General features: G+C 42.6%; 1 protein-coding gene and 1 pseudogene across 3 annotated transcripts in view; one reads left to right on the top strand and one right to left on the bottom strand.

Moving 5' to 3' along the window:
• The window catches only part of CDKAL1 (CDK5 regulatory subunit associated protein 1 like 1), a 654,128-nt gene that overhangs the window by 11,100 nt on the left and 627,763 nt on the right, over nucleotides 1-15,265 (top strand). Inside the window, exons 3-4 of one of the 3 annotated variants that reach the window (XM_008146133.3) lie at nucleotides 744-913; nucleotides 2,240-2,352. In XM_008146133.3, the coding sequence (XP_008144355.2) occupies nucleotides 744-913; nucleotides 2,240-2,352 (283 nt within the window). Of the gene's footprint in view, nucleotides 1-734; nucleotides 914-2,239; nucleotides 2,353-15,265 lie in introns of those variants that run through there. The other 2 variants (XM_028152333.2, XM_054721432.1) reach the window with 2 other exon arrangements.
• LOC103290148 (voltage-dependent anion-selective channel protein 2-like) lies at nucleotides 5,560-6,774 on the bottom strand (annotated as a pseudogene).

Raw genomic sequence — 15,265 nt, 5'->3', positions numbered from 1 at the left:
TACAGTATCACAACCAGGATCTTAACATTTACATAGTAAGTGCATGTCAAAAGGACTGGTTGACCAGTTGACTGTCTGCCCCCTGGTGGTCGGTGCAAGTCATAGAGAGTGGTTGAGCAGCCTTAGCATATCATTAGGATATTATGCTTTGATTGGTTGTTTGGTTGTTTGGCCATTCGGTCTATTTGCATATTACCCTTTTATTATATAGGATTATTTTTGTAAATCAAAATTATACCTATTTTTTGTCAGATCAAGAATTTTGTAATTAGTTTATATGTGCCATGAGATTAAAAAGGTTGAAAATCACTGATTTATAGCACTATCCTAATATTATCTGATGCCTACTTCATACTCTGATTTCCCTAGTAGTTCCCCAAATGTCTTGCAGCTGGTTGGACAAAGTAATATCTAAACAAGAACATGAATTGCATTTAGTTGTTGCGCTTTTAAGTCTCCTTTGATCTTTAACAGTTCCTCTCCTGCTTTTTTCTCCCATGATGCTGATTGTTCAAGACGTAGTTCCATTTGAACTTTGGAATGTCCCTCTATCAATGGGATTGGTCTGATTGTTTCCTTGTGTTTCTTTATCTTTGCATTTTCTGTAAACATGAAGTTAAATCTAAAGGCTTTATTGGATTCAAATTCAGCAAGGATATTTTATAGGTGATGCTATGTTAAACAGATTTTCTGAGGGACTCATAAGTTTGTATCATTTATAACTTTTCTATATGATGAAGAAGATGCCTTCTGCATCCTGTGATACACTACTGGATGACATAGAAGATATTGTGTCACAGCAAGACTCAAAGCCACAAGATAGGCATTTTGCAAGAAAGCACATTGTTCCAAAGGCCCGAAGGCGAAATACCCAAAAATGTTTGCAAGAGGAAGATAGTCCACCAACTGATAGGTAAGCTTTTTTTTTTTTTTTTTTTAAATCAATATCATTCCAGGGTAGTACTGGTCTATGTGATATGCATAATGTCTCTTTTAAAAATATGCTTGAACTTTTTGAGAGAAAATATGTAGATTTATTTATTTTTATTTGAATTAAAAAATATTTTTATTGCTTTCAGAGAGGAAGGGAGAGGAAGAGAGAGATAGAAACATCAATGATGAGAGAGAATCATTGACTGGCTGCCTCCTGCACCCCCCCTGCTGGGGGTCAAGTCTGCAACCCCGGGCATATGCACAATACCGGAATCAAACCTGGACTCTTCTGTCTGGCCAAGCCTGAATGTTTTTTAATTTAGCAAAGTAATTGGTTTCAAAAACAGGTGTCAAATTGCATGTTCCTTGAAGGCAGGGCCTAGGACAGTGTTTGGCATATAGATAGGATCCTCTCCCCATCTCTTTGATGTTACTGTATCTGATATGCAATTTTGTGTTACTTCCAAATTAAAATTTTTACTGGGATTTGTGGTTCTTTTGAGACAGTGGTGTTTGTGCATTTAATTTTTCTTAGCAAATATACAAATATTAATGGTTCAGGTAAAGGCATTAGGCACAAATGAATTACTGTGCTGTTTACATTATTAGGTCTCCAGTGAAATTTTAATACAGTCTAGCCAGTAATGATTATGCAGTTGTACAGTTTTAATAGCCCTATATTTATTTATTTAGTAAATTGTTGGAAGTTTTAATATACTTGATTATTTTGTTTGGAACATTACGCTTTTAAAATCTATGGAGTTATGCCCTAACTGGTTTGGCTCAGTGGATAGAGCGTCGGCCTGTGGACTGAAGGGTCCCAGGTTCAATTCCGGTCAAGGGCATGTACCTCAGTTGCGGGCACATCCCCAGTAGGGGATGTGCAGGAGGCAGCTGATCGATGTTTCTCTCTCATCGATGTTTCTAACTCTCTATCCCTCTCCCTTCCTCTCTGTAAAAAATCAATAAAATATATTAAAAAAACAACTATGGAGTTAAAATTTCCTGGTATTATAAAAATGACTGAAGTTTATCATATTTGTCCTGAATATGTCCTTAAGGTAATTTTTGTTTAATTATAAATTACTGGGCAATCCCTGTTGAAAGCACCCTTTTCCCCCTAAAACTATTTCATTTTTGAACTCTATTTTTATATATGAAGTACTTTAATGAATAGCTTGTGAATGGGTTTCAGTGAGTGTATTTTTTTTTTTTTTTGCATAATATGCCCAGAAATCCTCTAGTGCTTTTTATTTTAAAAATCCTTTAATGAGACTTACTTTTTCTTTTATTGATTGTTTAATAGCACTATTCCAGGCATACAGAAAATTTGGATACGAACATGGGGTTGTTCTCATAATAATTCAGATGGAGAATATATGGCTGGACAACTAGCTGCTTATGGATATAAAATTACAGGTAATGAGATTTGTGTCGTGTTTTATTGATTACATTTTTCAGAGCTAAGTTTTTTAGAAGCATGCATTCTAGCTTTAGCAATGAGGGATATGTTAGCATAACTTAATGATTTTAAGGCAAAACAAAAAACCCATTGCCTACATAACTGTGGGTTTCATATTTAAAAAGAACTTCAGGAACTATTTTTGAAATAAGTTTAGACTTACAGAGAAGTAGTAAAAGTATAGAGTTTGCATAGCCCTTCACCCATCTTCCCTTAATATTAACATTTTACGTAATCCTATCTAATAAAGAGGGAATATGCTAATTGACCATCACCTCTCACAAAGATGCCGGCGCCCACAGCCAATAAGGCGGGAATATGCTAATTGACTGTCACGCCCTCAAATATGGCAGCGCCCAGTCTCCTCAGCCCCCCAGCCACCCAGGGCCAGCCCGAGGCACAGGCAAGCCTCAGATGGCGGCTGCCCAGCTGACACCTGAGGCACAGGCAAGTCTCGGATGGCAGCTGCCCAGCTGCCCAGGGACACCCGAGGCTCTGGTAACCAGGGCCGGCCAAGGATTGCGCTGCCGGCAGTGGCAGCAGCAGAGGTGTGATGGGGATGTTGCCTTCTCCTGATTGCCCTTTGAGAGCATGGCAGTAAATTAGCATATTCCCTTCTTATTGGCTGTGGGTGCTGCCACCTCATGACCAGGTCGCCTCCTGCCCCTGAGAGCTCCCAGACTGTGAGAGGGGGCAGGCTGGGCTGAGGGACACCCCCTCCAGTGCATGAATTTTCATGCACTGGGCCTCTAGTTATAGTATAATTGATAAATTAACAAATTAACATTAGTACAATACTGTTATCTACGGATCTGTTTTGAATTTTACTGCTTTTCCCATTTATGTCCTTTTTCTCTTCCAGTATCCAATCTAGGATCTCATCTCCTACTTATTTGTTATGTCTTTTTAGTCTCCTCTAATCTGTGACAGTTCCTCAGTTTCTTCTTATCTTTTATGATCTTGAACTGCTGAAGAAAACGGATTAGTTGTTTTGTAGAATGTCCCTCAACTTAGGTTTGTCTGATATTTTCTTATGGTTAGAATAAGGTTATGTATGCATTTTTTGGCAAGAAGAGTACAGAAGTGATAGTATATCCTTCTCAGTGCATCATATTAGGGTGTTCATGATGTCAGTGTATCTTATTACTAGATAACTAATCCTTGTCTGCCAGATTTCTCCACAGTGAAGTTAATATTATTCTCATTGTAATGAATAAATATCCTGTTTCTCCTCAGCCTTTTCTAATTCTAGTATTTCTCTGTGGATCTTATCTGTAACAGTTATTACTGCATTATTTGCTTCATGGTGATTTTCTGTTTTTTTCTTTTACCCACATTTATTAATTTGAATTCTTGTATAAGGAAGAGCTATCCTTTCTCATTTACTTCTATCAGTATGGACCCATGGATATTTTTTTATTCTGTGAGCTGTAGTCTGGTATTACCATTATTTATTTTGCTGCTCATTGTTCCAACTTTGGCCGTAGGGCCTTGTTGAGGCTGACTCCTGGGTCTTCTCAACATGCCCCCCATTCTTTATTGAGCATTTTCTTATTTTCTGGCACCTGAAGATGTACTAGTTTAATATTTTCCTTTCCCCAATCTTGGAAACAGCCACTTTCCCAAGAAGCCCTGAACCCTTTCATTAGGAGAATGGTTGTTTAGAAGTAGATTGAAGATCTGGACACTAGTGCTCATTGCCACTGTGCTTTTAGGTCCTCTCATGTGGACTGAGCTAGGAAATATATATATATATACTAACGGCACATACACACACCTATATCTGTTACTGTATTAAATGGCACCATAATTTGAATGTTACAGGCACTGACCCAGTGCTTGCTTAGTTCTCATGATATGAGGACATATTGGCATCCCTACTTTACAAGTGAGAATGGAGAGGTTGTGTCTTATCTTAAATCTTACAGGAAATGAATTCTCTGTCACTCCAAGACACTGCTCTTAACCATTATTCTACACCTCGAAGCTGCCTTTGCATATATAATGGGCAAGTCCTAGCTTCAAGATAGCATGTGAGGATTGGGGAGGACTGGAAACATGCTTCTTTCACAGTATTGTTTTTTTCATTAACTAAATGACCATATGTTATTAACTTTATGTTTTTGATAGCTTATTTTTTATTTTCTTTTAAAAGATTGATTTCAGAGAGGAAAGAAGAGGGAGAGAGAGATAGAAATATCAATGATGAGAGAATCATTGATCGGCTGCCTACTGCATGCCCCCTACTGGGGATCGGACTCTCAACCCAGGGCATGTGCCCTGACTGGGAATCGAACCATGACCTCCTGGTTCATAGGTTGACACTCAAACCACTGAGTTATGCCGGTTGGGCTGATAACTTACTCTTTAGACAGCAAAATTGGCCTTTAACCCTTTGCACTCACTTGCTTTTTTCTCGAGCTGCTATCGATGCTAACCGTGTCAAGTCACACTCGACATCCGAGTGCAAAAGGTTAAAAAAAAAAAGAATTATTGATTTTAGAGAGAGAGGATGGTACAGAGAGAGAGAGAGAGAGAGAAAGAGAAAGAGAAACATTGATTTGTTGTTCCACTTACTTATGCATGCATTGGTTGATTCATGTATGTGCCCTGACTGGGCATCGAATCTACAACCTTGGTGTATTGGACGATGCTCTAACCAACAGAGCTACCTGGCCAGGGCACCAAATTGGTCTTAATGCTTTTGTTTTTTTAAGATAAAATACTCAAAATGTGGTTTTAGAATCACTTCTCTGTATTCATTAATAATTTTTAGTACAATTTAGGCTGGACTTGCCTTAACACATTCTTAAGGATGCTAGTTTGAGTATTAAGAAAATAACCTTTGAAATAATTCCCTAAACATTAAAAAATCAGAGTTTGACTTTTCCTAGGTAATATTAATTATCCAACACTTTAATTTAAATTTTAGTGCCTTAGCAGTTTGTGTTTGGTCTTATAACTACTCTTTTTTTTTTTTTTACAGTTTTCATAAAGGTCTATTTCATTATTGGTGGGTAGCACATTTAACAGTTAAATACATTAAATAATGTATAGGTGACTGCAGGGATGCTTCATTGGTAACTAGATAACCAATTCAACTAGAAACCAGCTAACAAGTAACTGTCTACATACATATTTAAAACACAGCTCTTGTTTTCCTGTTTTGATCACCTTCTTGGAGGGAAAAAAGCCTGCTGGTCACACTGGAAATATATTAAGGCCAAATCTTCTGATATCCATTCCCAGAGGTTGCTTTCAGCTGGCTTAAGCCTCCAACTCCAGGGCAAGCCCCAGTTTGGCCACCAGCATTAATGCTCTTCCCATCTACCAGAGCAGACAGTGTAAACTTCACACCAGGCCTCAGAGTCTGAGTGTAGCCCACTCCAATTAAACTAGAGTTGTTGACTTTTGCAGAAATGGAAGCAGTGGGATCCAACTGATATTTAGCTGCAATACCAAAGCGAGTGCAGTTGGTACCTGAAGTCTAAGCAAGGTTTACTGAAGTGTCAAGATCGTCACATACTTTCTGATAAATTGAGCCTCCAGATTCTGTCCCATCATTGACATTAGTGTGTAGCTGGAAGTTCCCAGTCTAGCCCACTGCAAAGTTATTCCTTGTCAGCTTTGATTTGGCACTGTCAAAGGTCATCTGGTATCCATCAAGCCAGTCCTCGTAACCAAAGACAGCTGAACCATGGATTGCAGGTCCAGCAAAATCAAAGTCAACATCACATCCAAGGTTTATACATTCCCTCTTGTAAGAAGGCTTGATTTTACCATTTTTCTTTCCTGTGTTTGGTGAAAAGGTGGTATCAAATGTCAGTTTCAAACCTTGACAAATCTGGTCTTCAATTGCGATTTCTGTTCTCAGAGTGTTATCAGTGTTCCATTTCTCTGTGAAAGTCAGACTTTTTTTTTAAAATATATTTTATTGATTTTTTACAGAGAGGAAGGGAGAGGGATAGAGAGCTAGAAACATCGATGAGAGAGAAACATCGACCAGCTGCCTCCCGCACACCCCCCACTGGGGATGTGCCCGCAACCAATGTACATGCCCTTGACCGGAATCGAACCTGGGACCCCTCAGTCCGCAGACCGACGCTCTATCCACTGAGCCAAACCGGTCTCGGCGAAAGTCAGACTTTCTTACACCAATTATATTTGGTCTCCAAGGTCCCAGTAACTTTACCAGTGTCTGTATTAGATGAACCAGATGTTGAGAATTCCATGCCACTGCATGACTTTGCTTTCACGTCCAGTTTCACCAACCCAAAACCAAATCCTTTGTTGAAAATATCTCTGGCAGCTTTGCCAAGGTCAGCATATGATGGAGGAATACAAAGTGGCCGCGCGCAGCTCTGTCCGTAGGTCACCATGGTAAGGCCGCAGAAAGAGGTGGTCTAGTGATCTCCTGGGGGAGTTGTCCCGCCACTCCGCTCGCAGCTGAGGCCACTCCGCTCGCTTGGCATCGGGCTGCGGCTGCCGTGGTGGAGGGCAAAGTGAAGGAGACACTGTTCCGCCTGCGAGAACATTACTCTTTAATGTAAAACTAGAGGCCCAGTGCATGAATTTGTGCACCAGGGGGGACCCTCAGCCTGGCCTGTGGGATCGGGCCGAAACCAGCTCTCCGACATCCCCGGAGGGGTCTCAGATTGCAAGAGGGCACAGGCCAGGCTGAGGGACCCCACCGGTGCACGATTGGGGCCGGGGAGGGAGGCGGGAGGTTGGCCAGCTGGGGCAGGACTGCAGGAGAGCTCTAGGGTGTGTCCGGCCCATCATGCTCAGTCCTGATCGGCTGGACCCCAGCAGCAAGCTAATCTACCAGTTGGAGTGTCTGCCCCCTGGTGGTCAGTGCATGTCATAGCGAGCCGTTGAGCGGTCTTAGCATATCATTAGCATATTATGCTTTGATTGGTTGAATGGACAACTGGACAACTGGACACTTAGCATGTTAGGCTTTTATTATCTACACTAATAAAAGAGAAACATGCAAATTGACCATACCTCTGCTACACCCACAAGTCACGCCTACCAGCCAATCAGGAGCGAGTATGCAAATTAACCCAACCAAGATGGCTGCGGCCACGGAGCAAGCAAGAGGCTTGGGTTTCCCCGGCAATGGAGGAAGCCAGGCTTCCTGCCCGCTCTGGCTGGCCCTGGCCTCTGCTCAAGGTTACAAAGCTTCAATTATAGAAGATAAATAAATCCCAACAAAAATGGTGGCAGCCACGGAGCTGGAGAGAGCAGGAGGCTTGGGTTGCCCCCGGTGATGGAGGAAGCCACGCTTCCTGGCCTGCCCTGGCCTCCGCTCAAGGGGAGAGCAGTTGGGGTTGACCAGGCCTGCAGAGGAGGGCAGTTGGAGGGGACCAGGCCTGCAGGGGAGGGAAGTTAGGGGCAATCAGGCTGGCAGGGGAGCAGTTAGGCATCAATCAGGCTGGCAGGGGAGTGGTTAGGGGGTGATCAGGCTGGCAGGCAGAAGTGGTTAGGGGCAATCAAGAAGGCAGGCAGGCGAGCAGTTGGGAGCCAGCAGTCCTGGATTGTTAGAGGAATCCCAGATTGGAGAGGGTGCAGGCTGGGCTGAGGGACATTCCCCCCTCCGTGCACGAATTTTGTGCATTGGGCCTCTAGTATAGGATAACAGTCTAAATGTGTTTGCACAAGAATATTAAGCTTTGTTATGTACACATAATTTTGGCTTCCTATTTAGGAATAGTAGAAAGGGAGAATTAAGGAAGCACTCACTTGAATATAAAATTAATTTTTCTTATTAATGTAGTATATTACTTTTATATACTTGCTTTACTTCTGTACATGTGTATTAGTTTTGTATGCTGTTGATTGTCCCCACTTTATTTTTACTTCTAATTTATTTTTAATATTTTAATTTATTTCAAAGAGGAAGGGAGAGGGAGAGAGAGATAGAAACATCAACGATGAGAGAGAATCATTGATTGGCTGCCTCCTGCATGCGCCACACTAGGAATTGAGCCATAACCTGGGCATGTGCCCTGACCGGGAATCGAACCGGGACCTCCTGGTTCATCAGTCGATGATCAACCACTGAGCCATGCCAGTTGGGCGATTGTCCCCACTTTAGAAATGCAGTCAATTTTTAATTCTAGTCTGGAGTGCATGCAGTAGAACGTAGGACCACTTTTCTCACTTGTCTAGGTGCTGTAGGTCCAGGAAATATGAACAATATTAGCTCTGTAAAACATTTAAGAAGGAAATCTCTACTGATTTTATATTTAGATTGAAAATAAGATTTCTGGATTTCCTATGCCAGTAGTCCCTTTCATTAGTGTGGAATAATGGGAATTAATAAAAACTTTATTGCTTAATAACATTGTTTTATTAAACAAATGTAAAACTAAAATATTTTCATTTAACTGTAATTATAATAGGTGTAAAATATAGATTATATATAATGCACACAGAGATTCTTGAAAACAGTATACAGAAAAATTAAAGATTAGCTCTCAATTACCAATAGTAGATATTTTTATTATTTGGAGAAGAAAGATTATGTGGGTAGATACTTGAAATTGCTATTTTTAACTGTGACACCAGGAATATAATTATCCTATAGTAAAACCTCACAGAGACCGGCTTAGTGAGGGCTTGTTAAGGCTTGTTCATTATCTCTTCCAAACACTTTTTATTTTGAAGGGTGGTTCATAACTTATAAAATAGTGTCTTCTTGCTTCTCATTTCAAAGAATGAAACCTACTGTTACTGGACTAAAGGGTCCGTTCATCTGTGCACATCAGAGCCCAGTCAAACATGAACAGGAGTGTGCAGCAACGACAGTCGAGGTTTATTAGCTGAGGAAATGGTGTGAAGCCCAGAGCCACAGGTAAGGTAGTGCTAAAAGACCTGGCTCCCCGATGGCTTCCAGGGGATGGGTTATCATAAGGGAAAAGTTATTAATCATGGTGGCTAACGGAGTTGGGATCTTGGGCTTTACTGATTGGTTGGGGCCAGGGTAGGGAGTAGTTGATCACTGTATCAGGTCCTGAGGTCCAGCCATGGCATTGTTCTGTCTGGTTTCGTGAGGGTGTGGTCTGTAGGGCCCTTCTGCTTTCATTGGTCTCGGGTGAAACACAACTGAAGTAAATGTTTTCTTTAGCTTGACTAAGACTCTGTTTCTGTGGTCAACAGACCTGTGGTTCTGTTCTTAAGACAGCTTGATCCTGACCAGAAACCCATGGTCCTGAGGGCTTAATAATTAAGGGAGTGGACATTCTAGGGAGGAAGAGTCAGGTGTGCTGCATGAGGTCAGTTTGAATCAAAAGGAAAGAAAGGAGAAGAGGTCATATTAAAGAAATGAAGTTTCTGCACAATTACCCTACTGAGAAATGATGTCTTTTCCTTAAACTCAGAACAATTATTGTACCATGTTTACAATACATGTTTGCTGATACAATAAATTAGTATCATGGAAAGCAATTAAACTGACCCTTTAGGTACAGTGTGTCAATGTAAGAAACATTCAGACCTGTAGAGAATTTGAATGTGTTTATTTGAGTCAGACTGATGATAGTTGCTGGGAAGCAAAATCTCAATGGCTTGAGAAAATGCTCCAGAGAATGGCAGTTTTGCTTCTTATTTTATACACTAGAGGCCCGATGTACAAAATTCATGCATGGGTGGGGTCCCTAGGCCTGGCCAGTGATCAGGGCCTATCGGGGCCGTCTCGCCCAGTCCTGATTGGGGCTGGGCCTGGGGGCCTGCCGGCGGCTGGATGGGGCCTGCTGGATGGGGGGAGGGACTGCGGGAGGTTTGCCGGCTGGGGGTAGGGACTGGGAGAGGTTGGCTGGCCATGTGAGGTTGGCTGTGGGAGTGCACTGACCACCAGGGGGCAGTTCCTGCGTTGAGCGTCTGCTCCCTGGTGGTCAGTGCATGTCATAGCTACTGGTCGACTGGTCGTTTGGTCAGAGATTCATGCAATAGGCCTTCCTTCCCTTGGCTTCCAGCACCCGTTTTCCTCTGGCACCTGGGACCCAGGCCTTCGCTCCAGCCGGAGTCTGCCGCCTTTGCTGTAGACTCCAGCCAGAGTCTGCTATCTTCGTCTTTGCTGCAGACTCCGGAGTTTGCAGTCTTTGTCTTCGCTGTGGCCGGAGTGCCGCTCCTATAGATCCCTTCGCCCCCCACCCTCCCTCTCATACCAGGCGTCCTGCCCCGCATGGCCACTCCACGCCTGGAGCAGCTCGGCGGCCGCCATCTTTTTCCTTCTAATTTGCATATTCCCTCATGATTGGCTGGTGGGCGTAGCGGAGTGATGGTCAATTTGCATGCTTCTCTTTTATTAGTGTAGATTAGAGGCCCGGTGCACAAAATTCGTGCACGGGGGGGGTGTCCCCTCAGCCCAGCCTGCACCCACTTCAATCCGGACCCCTTGGGGGATGTCCGACTGCCGGGTGCAGTTGGGGGCAACCAGGCTGGCAGGGGGGGCAGTTGGGGATGACCAGGCTGGCAGGGCAGGGCAGTGAGGGGCGACTAGGCCGGTGGGGGGGGCAGTTAGGGGCAACCAGGATGGCAGGGGGGGGCAGTCGGACATCCCTCTCACAATCCTGGACCGCTGGCTCCTAACTACTCACCTGCCTGCCTGTCTGGTCGTCCCTAACTGCCCCCCAGCCGGCCTGATTGCCTCTCACTGCCTCTGCGTGCCGGCCTGATCGCACTTAACTGCCCCCCCCCTGCTGGCCTGGTCGTTCCTAACTACCCCCCTGCCAGCCTGGTCACCCCTTACTGCCCCCCCCTCTCCCCTCCCCCGCCGGCCTGGTCTCTCCCAACTGCCCCCCTCTGCCATCCTGGTTGCCCCTAACTGCCCCCCCTTACCAGCCTAGTCGCCCCTCACTGCCCCCCCTGCCAGCCTGGTCGCCCCCAACTGCACCCCCCCTGCCGGCCTGGTTACCCCTATCTGCCCCCCCCTTGCTGGCCTGGTCGCCTCTTACTGCCCCCCTTCCAGCCTGGTCACCCCCAACTGCCCCCCTCTACCGGTCTGGTCACCCCTAACCCCCCCTCCCCTCTGGCCTGGTTGCCCCCAACTGTCCTCCCTGCTGGCCTGGTTACCCCCAACTTCCCCCTCTCCCGGCCTGGTCACCCCTCACGGCCCCCCTGCCAGCCTGGTCACCCCACGCAGCCTGCTGTTCAGTCGTTTGGTCATCCCTCACTAATCCCGCTGCCGGCCTGGTCGTAGGCAGCCATCTTGTGAGGGCATGAGGGTTAATTTGTATATTACCTCTTTATTATATAGGATAGATTACAAGCAAAAGAGAAGCTGTTAAGTTGGTTACATGAAATCCATTGGTGATAGACTAGGGAGGTGGGAGAAGGCAAAGCAGGGAAACCTCTGGGATTGGATAAAAGTAAAATGATAGACACATACTTCTTTTATATAGGTGGGTACAGGATAGTTAACAGTCAATAACTCAGTAACAGTGAGGGGACTTGTGATCTCTGTTCCTGTGTGGTATCTGTGCTTTGAAGGGTCTGGAAAAGGACATTACTTTGCTGTTCCAAAGGTATGTTATCATAGATGCAAAGGACAATAGACAGGCTCAATTAAGATGAAAATTGACCTTTGTCGGGGAAGATCTTTGTCAGGGAAGAGAGAGAGAGAGAGAGAGGTTGGAGAGAGGTATGTTTAGTTTGTAGTCACATCTGCTTGGGAATGAAGACTACCTACCATAAACTGCTTTTAGTAAAAAAGTTTTCATTTCTACCATCCTTTGTGGTCAGGTTCAGTAAGTGGCCTCTTTTCTTCCATAAGTGGCTTTTAAAAAAATATGTTTTATTTATTTTTTAATCCTCACGTGAGGATATCTGTATTTTTTCTTGTTTTTTCATTGATTTTAGAGAGAAGGAGAGACGGGTGGGTGGGGGGGGGGGGGGTGAGAGTGAGAGAGAGAGAGAGAGAGAGAGCGCAGTTGCCTACCATACACGCTCCAACTGGGTATCGAACCTGCAACCTGGGGATGTGCCATAGCTGGGCATTGAATCCTCCACTTAAAAGTGTACGGATGATGTTCCAATCAACTTAGCCACTTCGGCCAGGCCTAAAGAAATACGTTTTAAATGTGTACATTCCACGAGTGTGTTCAAGTAAGCAGTTTTTGTAGGTTAAACTTTTTCCCCCAATGCTGACTTTGATGATTGGTTTTGGATTATTTCTTTTGGAGATGCTGGGAAATCATTTTTAGTGTCCTCATTGGTGGCAGATCTTCATATCTTGAGAGAATTAGAATGGTCATAGGTAATTTGAGGCCAAATCTGAGGAATAAAGTATGTGATATGATAATGAACAATGAATGTTGTTTTAGTTAAACATAAGGCATTTTTGTTTATCTTAATTGATTCTGAAAACTGTTCTAAAATAGTTTCAGAAATTGTTTTTAGCAGTGAGTCTTCTACTTTTGTAAGAGTGAAAAGCTTCCCCTCTCTGTTGGCCTTCAGGCTAATAGCTCCTGCTGCAAATATGATAATGAACTAGAGGAATTCTGCTTGCCCCCTTGAGTTTTTGCTAGAGAAGCCCCTTGCCAGAGGGCGCCTCCCCTCTCCCCCAGAGGTGGGAAATATGTACAAAATAATGACTCTCTTAAGATGGATTTGAGAATTAGTTCTCCCATCTTCTTGTGCTAGGCTTTTTGGTTCAATAAACCTTTTCTTTAATACTCTGATCTATTGAATATTGGCTTTTCCTTTGGAGCATTGGCACATGAATCTTGTACCTATAACACTTTTTGGATCTCTTCAGAACTTCACAACTCTTATACGGTTTCAGCAAAGAGCTCATAACCATTGCCTACCCCAATAAATAAGTTATGGGCTCTCCCCAAGTGACTGCTTTAGGAACAGCCTTCATTTAGATATAGATTTGCTAAATTTATGTTAGAGATATGTGAGAGAGAGAGAGAGAGAGAGAGAGAGAGAGAGAGAGAGAGAGAATGAGAGAGAGACTGGAGAAAGAGATGTTGGAGAGAGGTGTGTTTAGTTTGTAGTCACATTACTTGTGAATGAAGATAGCATGTGCTTTTTGGTTAGTGGAAAAAAATCCTTCCCAAGGCCATTAACTTAGATTCTAGTTCATAAACACATAAGAATAATGTGTGTTATATACATATGAAATATTTGTGATAAGCTTACCTCATTCAGAATAGTGTGTTTAGCTTGGGTGCTCACAGTTTCAGAGAAATCATTTTAAAATTGCTGGACTGTTACAATTCTTGATAGTTTCTTTGTATATTTGTGTATAGTTTATTCATTCGGCAAATGTTTTCTGCACATGGTATGTGTTACAGGGTATAGTGCTGGGAGATGTGAAGACGTGAAAATGAACTAGACATGGGGTCTAGCAGACAAGAAATTTATTGTTTTCAGCAAGAAAAAGCCTGCATATTGTATGTTATATCTTAGCAGTTATTTTAGTAAATGGTCAAGCTTTAATGTAGTGTTCTTTTATTTTTTATAATACAGGGAAGTAGGGCCTGCTTCATTAAAAGAGCATTTCCAATTTATATTTTAGAAATGCTTGGTGATAATGTCAAGTCAGATTATAACATCTTATGTTTAAATAAAGAAAATTAATATGTCTTTGTAGAAACAAATAAACACTAGTTTATTTGGTATAGGAGCTAGTATTATAATTGAATGCCTGTAGTGTAAGCATATTTTCTGGACCTGGCTATTTAATTTGAAGTTGCTTTAAATTTTAAGACTGAGGTCAATGGGACATATTGGATTGCTTATATGGAAGTGCTTGCGTAATGAGTACATTCAAGGACAACACTTGTGATCAGTAGAATTTTAAGGACATTAAAGTTGCACTTTTCGTTTGGATTTGGCTGTTTGGAAATTACATAATTAAAATATAAGTGCATATAAAATTTCTTAAAAAAAAGAACAATGACTGCTTTCTTATTTCAGTTTTAAGAACTGCTGACCATAACATTACACATTAATATCTTGAGTTTATCTTTATAATAAAATATTTTAAAATGAGTAGATTAATTCAGTGGGAAGCTGAAAAGGCAGTAGATTTCAACTTTTTCAAAATGCAATTAAATGAAAAACATATTATGCTTCTCTTAGGTGAAAATGTTTTGTGCAGGATAGTTCTACGTAAACAGGATTTTTGTACATATTTTCAGGTCAGGGAGCTGAATTGATTAAAAGCTACTCTGTCTTAGAAATTTTATGTAAGTTATTGCAAGTATAAAATGAATAACTTTGGCCTACGTTTCAGCATATTTCAAGATGAGGTGATTGAGATTGGGAATGGAAGACACATGACCTATATACAGTGTCACCCAGTTAATATGTGCTGAAACTGACCTCGAGACATATCTGTTGTCTGTCACCATAGCCTCTGCTTCTTTGCACTATGCTATGTAGTCTCTCAAAGTTGAGAATTTAAAGCCATTTCAAATAGAAATTTAATATTAATGGCTTTTATTAGAGTAGTTATTTTTGGCTTCCCATTGTTTTAAAATTTCTTCTCTTTTAGAAGTCATTGATATTTGACCCTTATTAGAACTCCCCTCTTTTCAAAAAAAGTATCTTTATTGATTTCAGAGAGGATGGGAGAGTGAGAGAGAGAAACATCAATGATGACAGAGAATCATCAATTAGCTTCCTCTTGCATGCCCCCCCCCCCCCCCCCCCCACCTGGGATTGAGCCTGCCATGTGCCCTGACTGGGAATTGAACTGAGACCTCCTGGTTCATAGGTCGATGCTCAACCACTGAGCCACGCTGGCCAGGCATTCCCCTCCAGCCCCCCCCCCCCCCAGCCCTCCCCCCTTCTTTTTTTTTTTTGGACGGAAGAGAGAAGACTGTATGTACCACTGGACTCCATACCATAGGA

This window comes from Eptesicus fuscus, chromosome 9 (genome assembly GCF_027574615.1).
Source record: "Eptesicus fuscus isolate TK198812 chromosome 9, DD_ASM_mEF_20220401, whole genome shotgun sequence".
NCBI lineage: Eukaryota > Metazoa > Chordata > Mammalia > Chiroptera > Vespertilionidae > Eptesicus > Eptesicus fuscus.
This window is presented reverse-complemented; position numbering and strand designations above follow the sequence as displayed.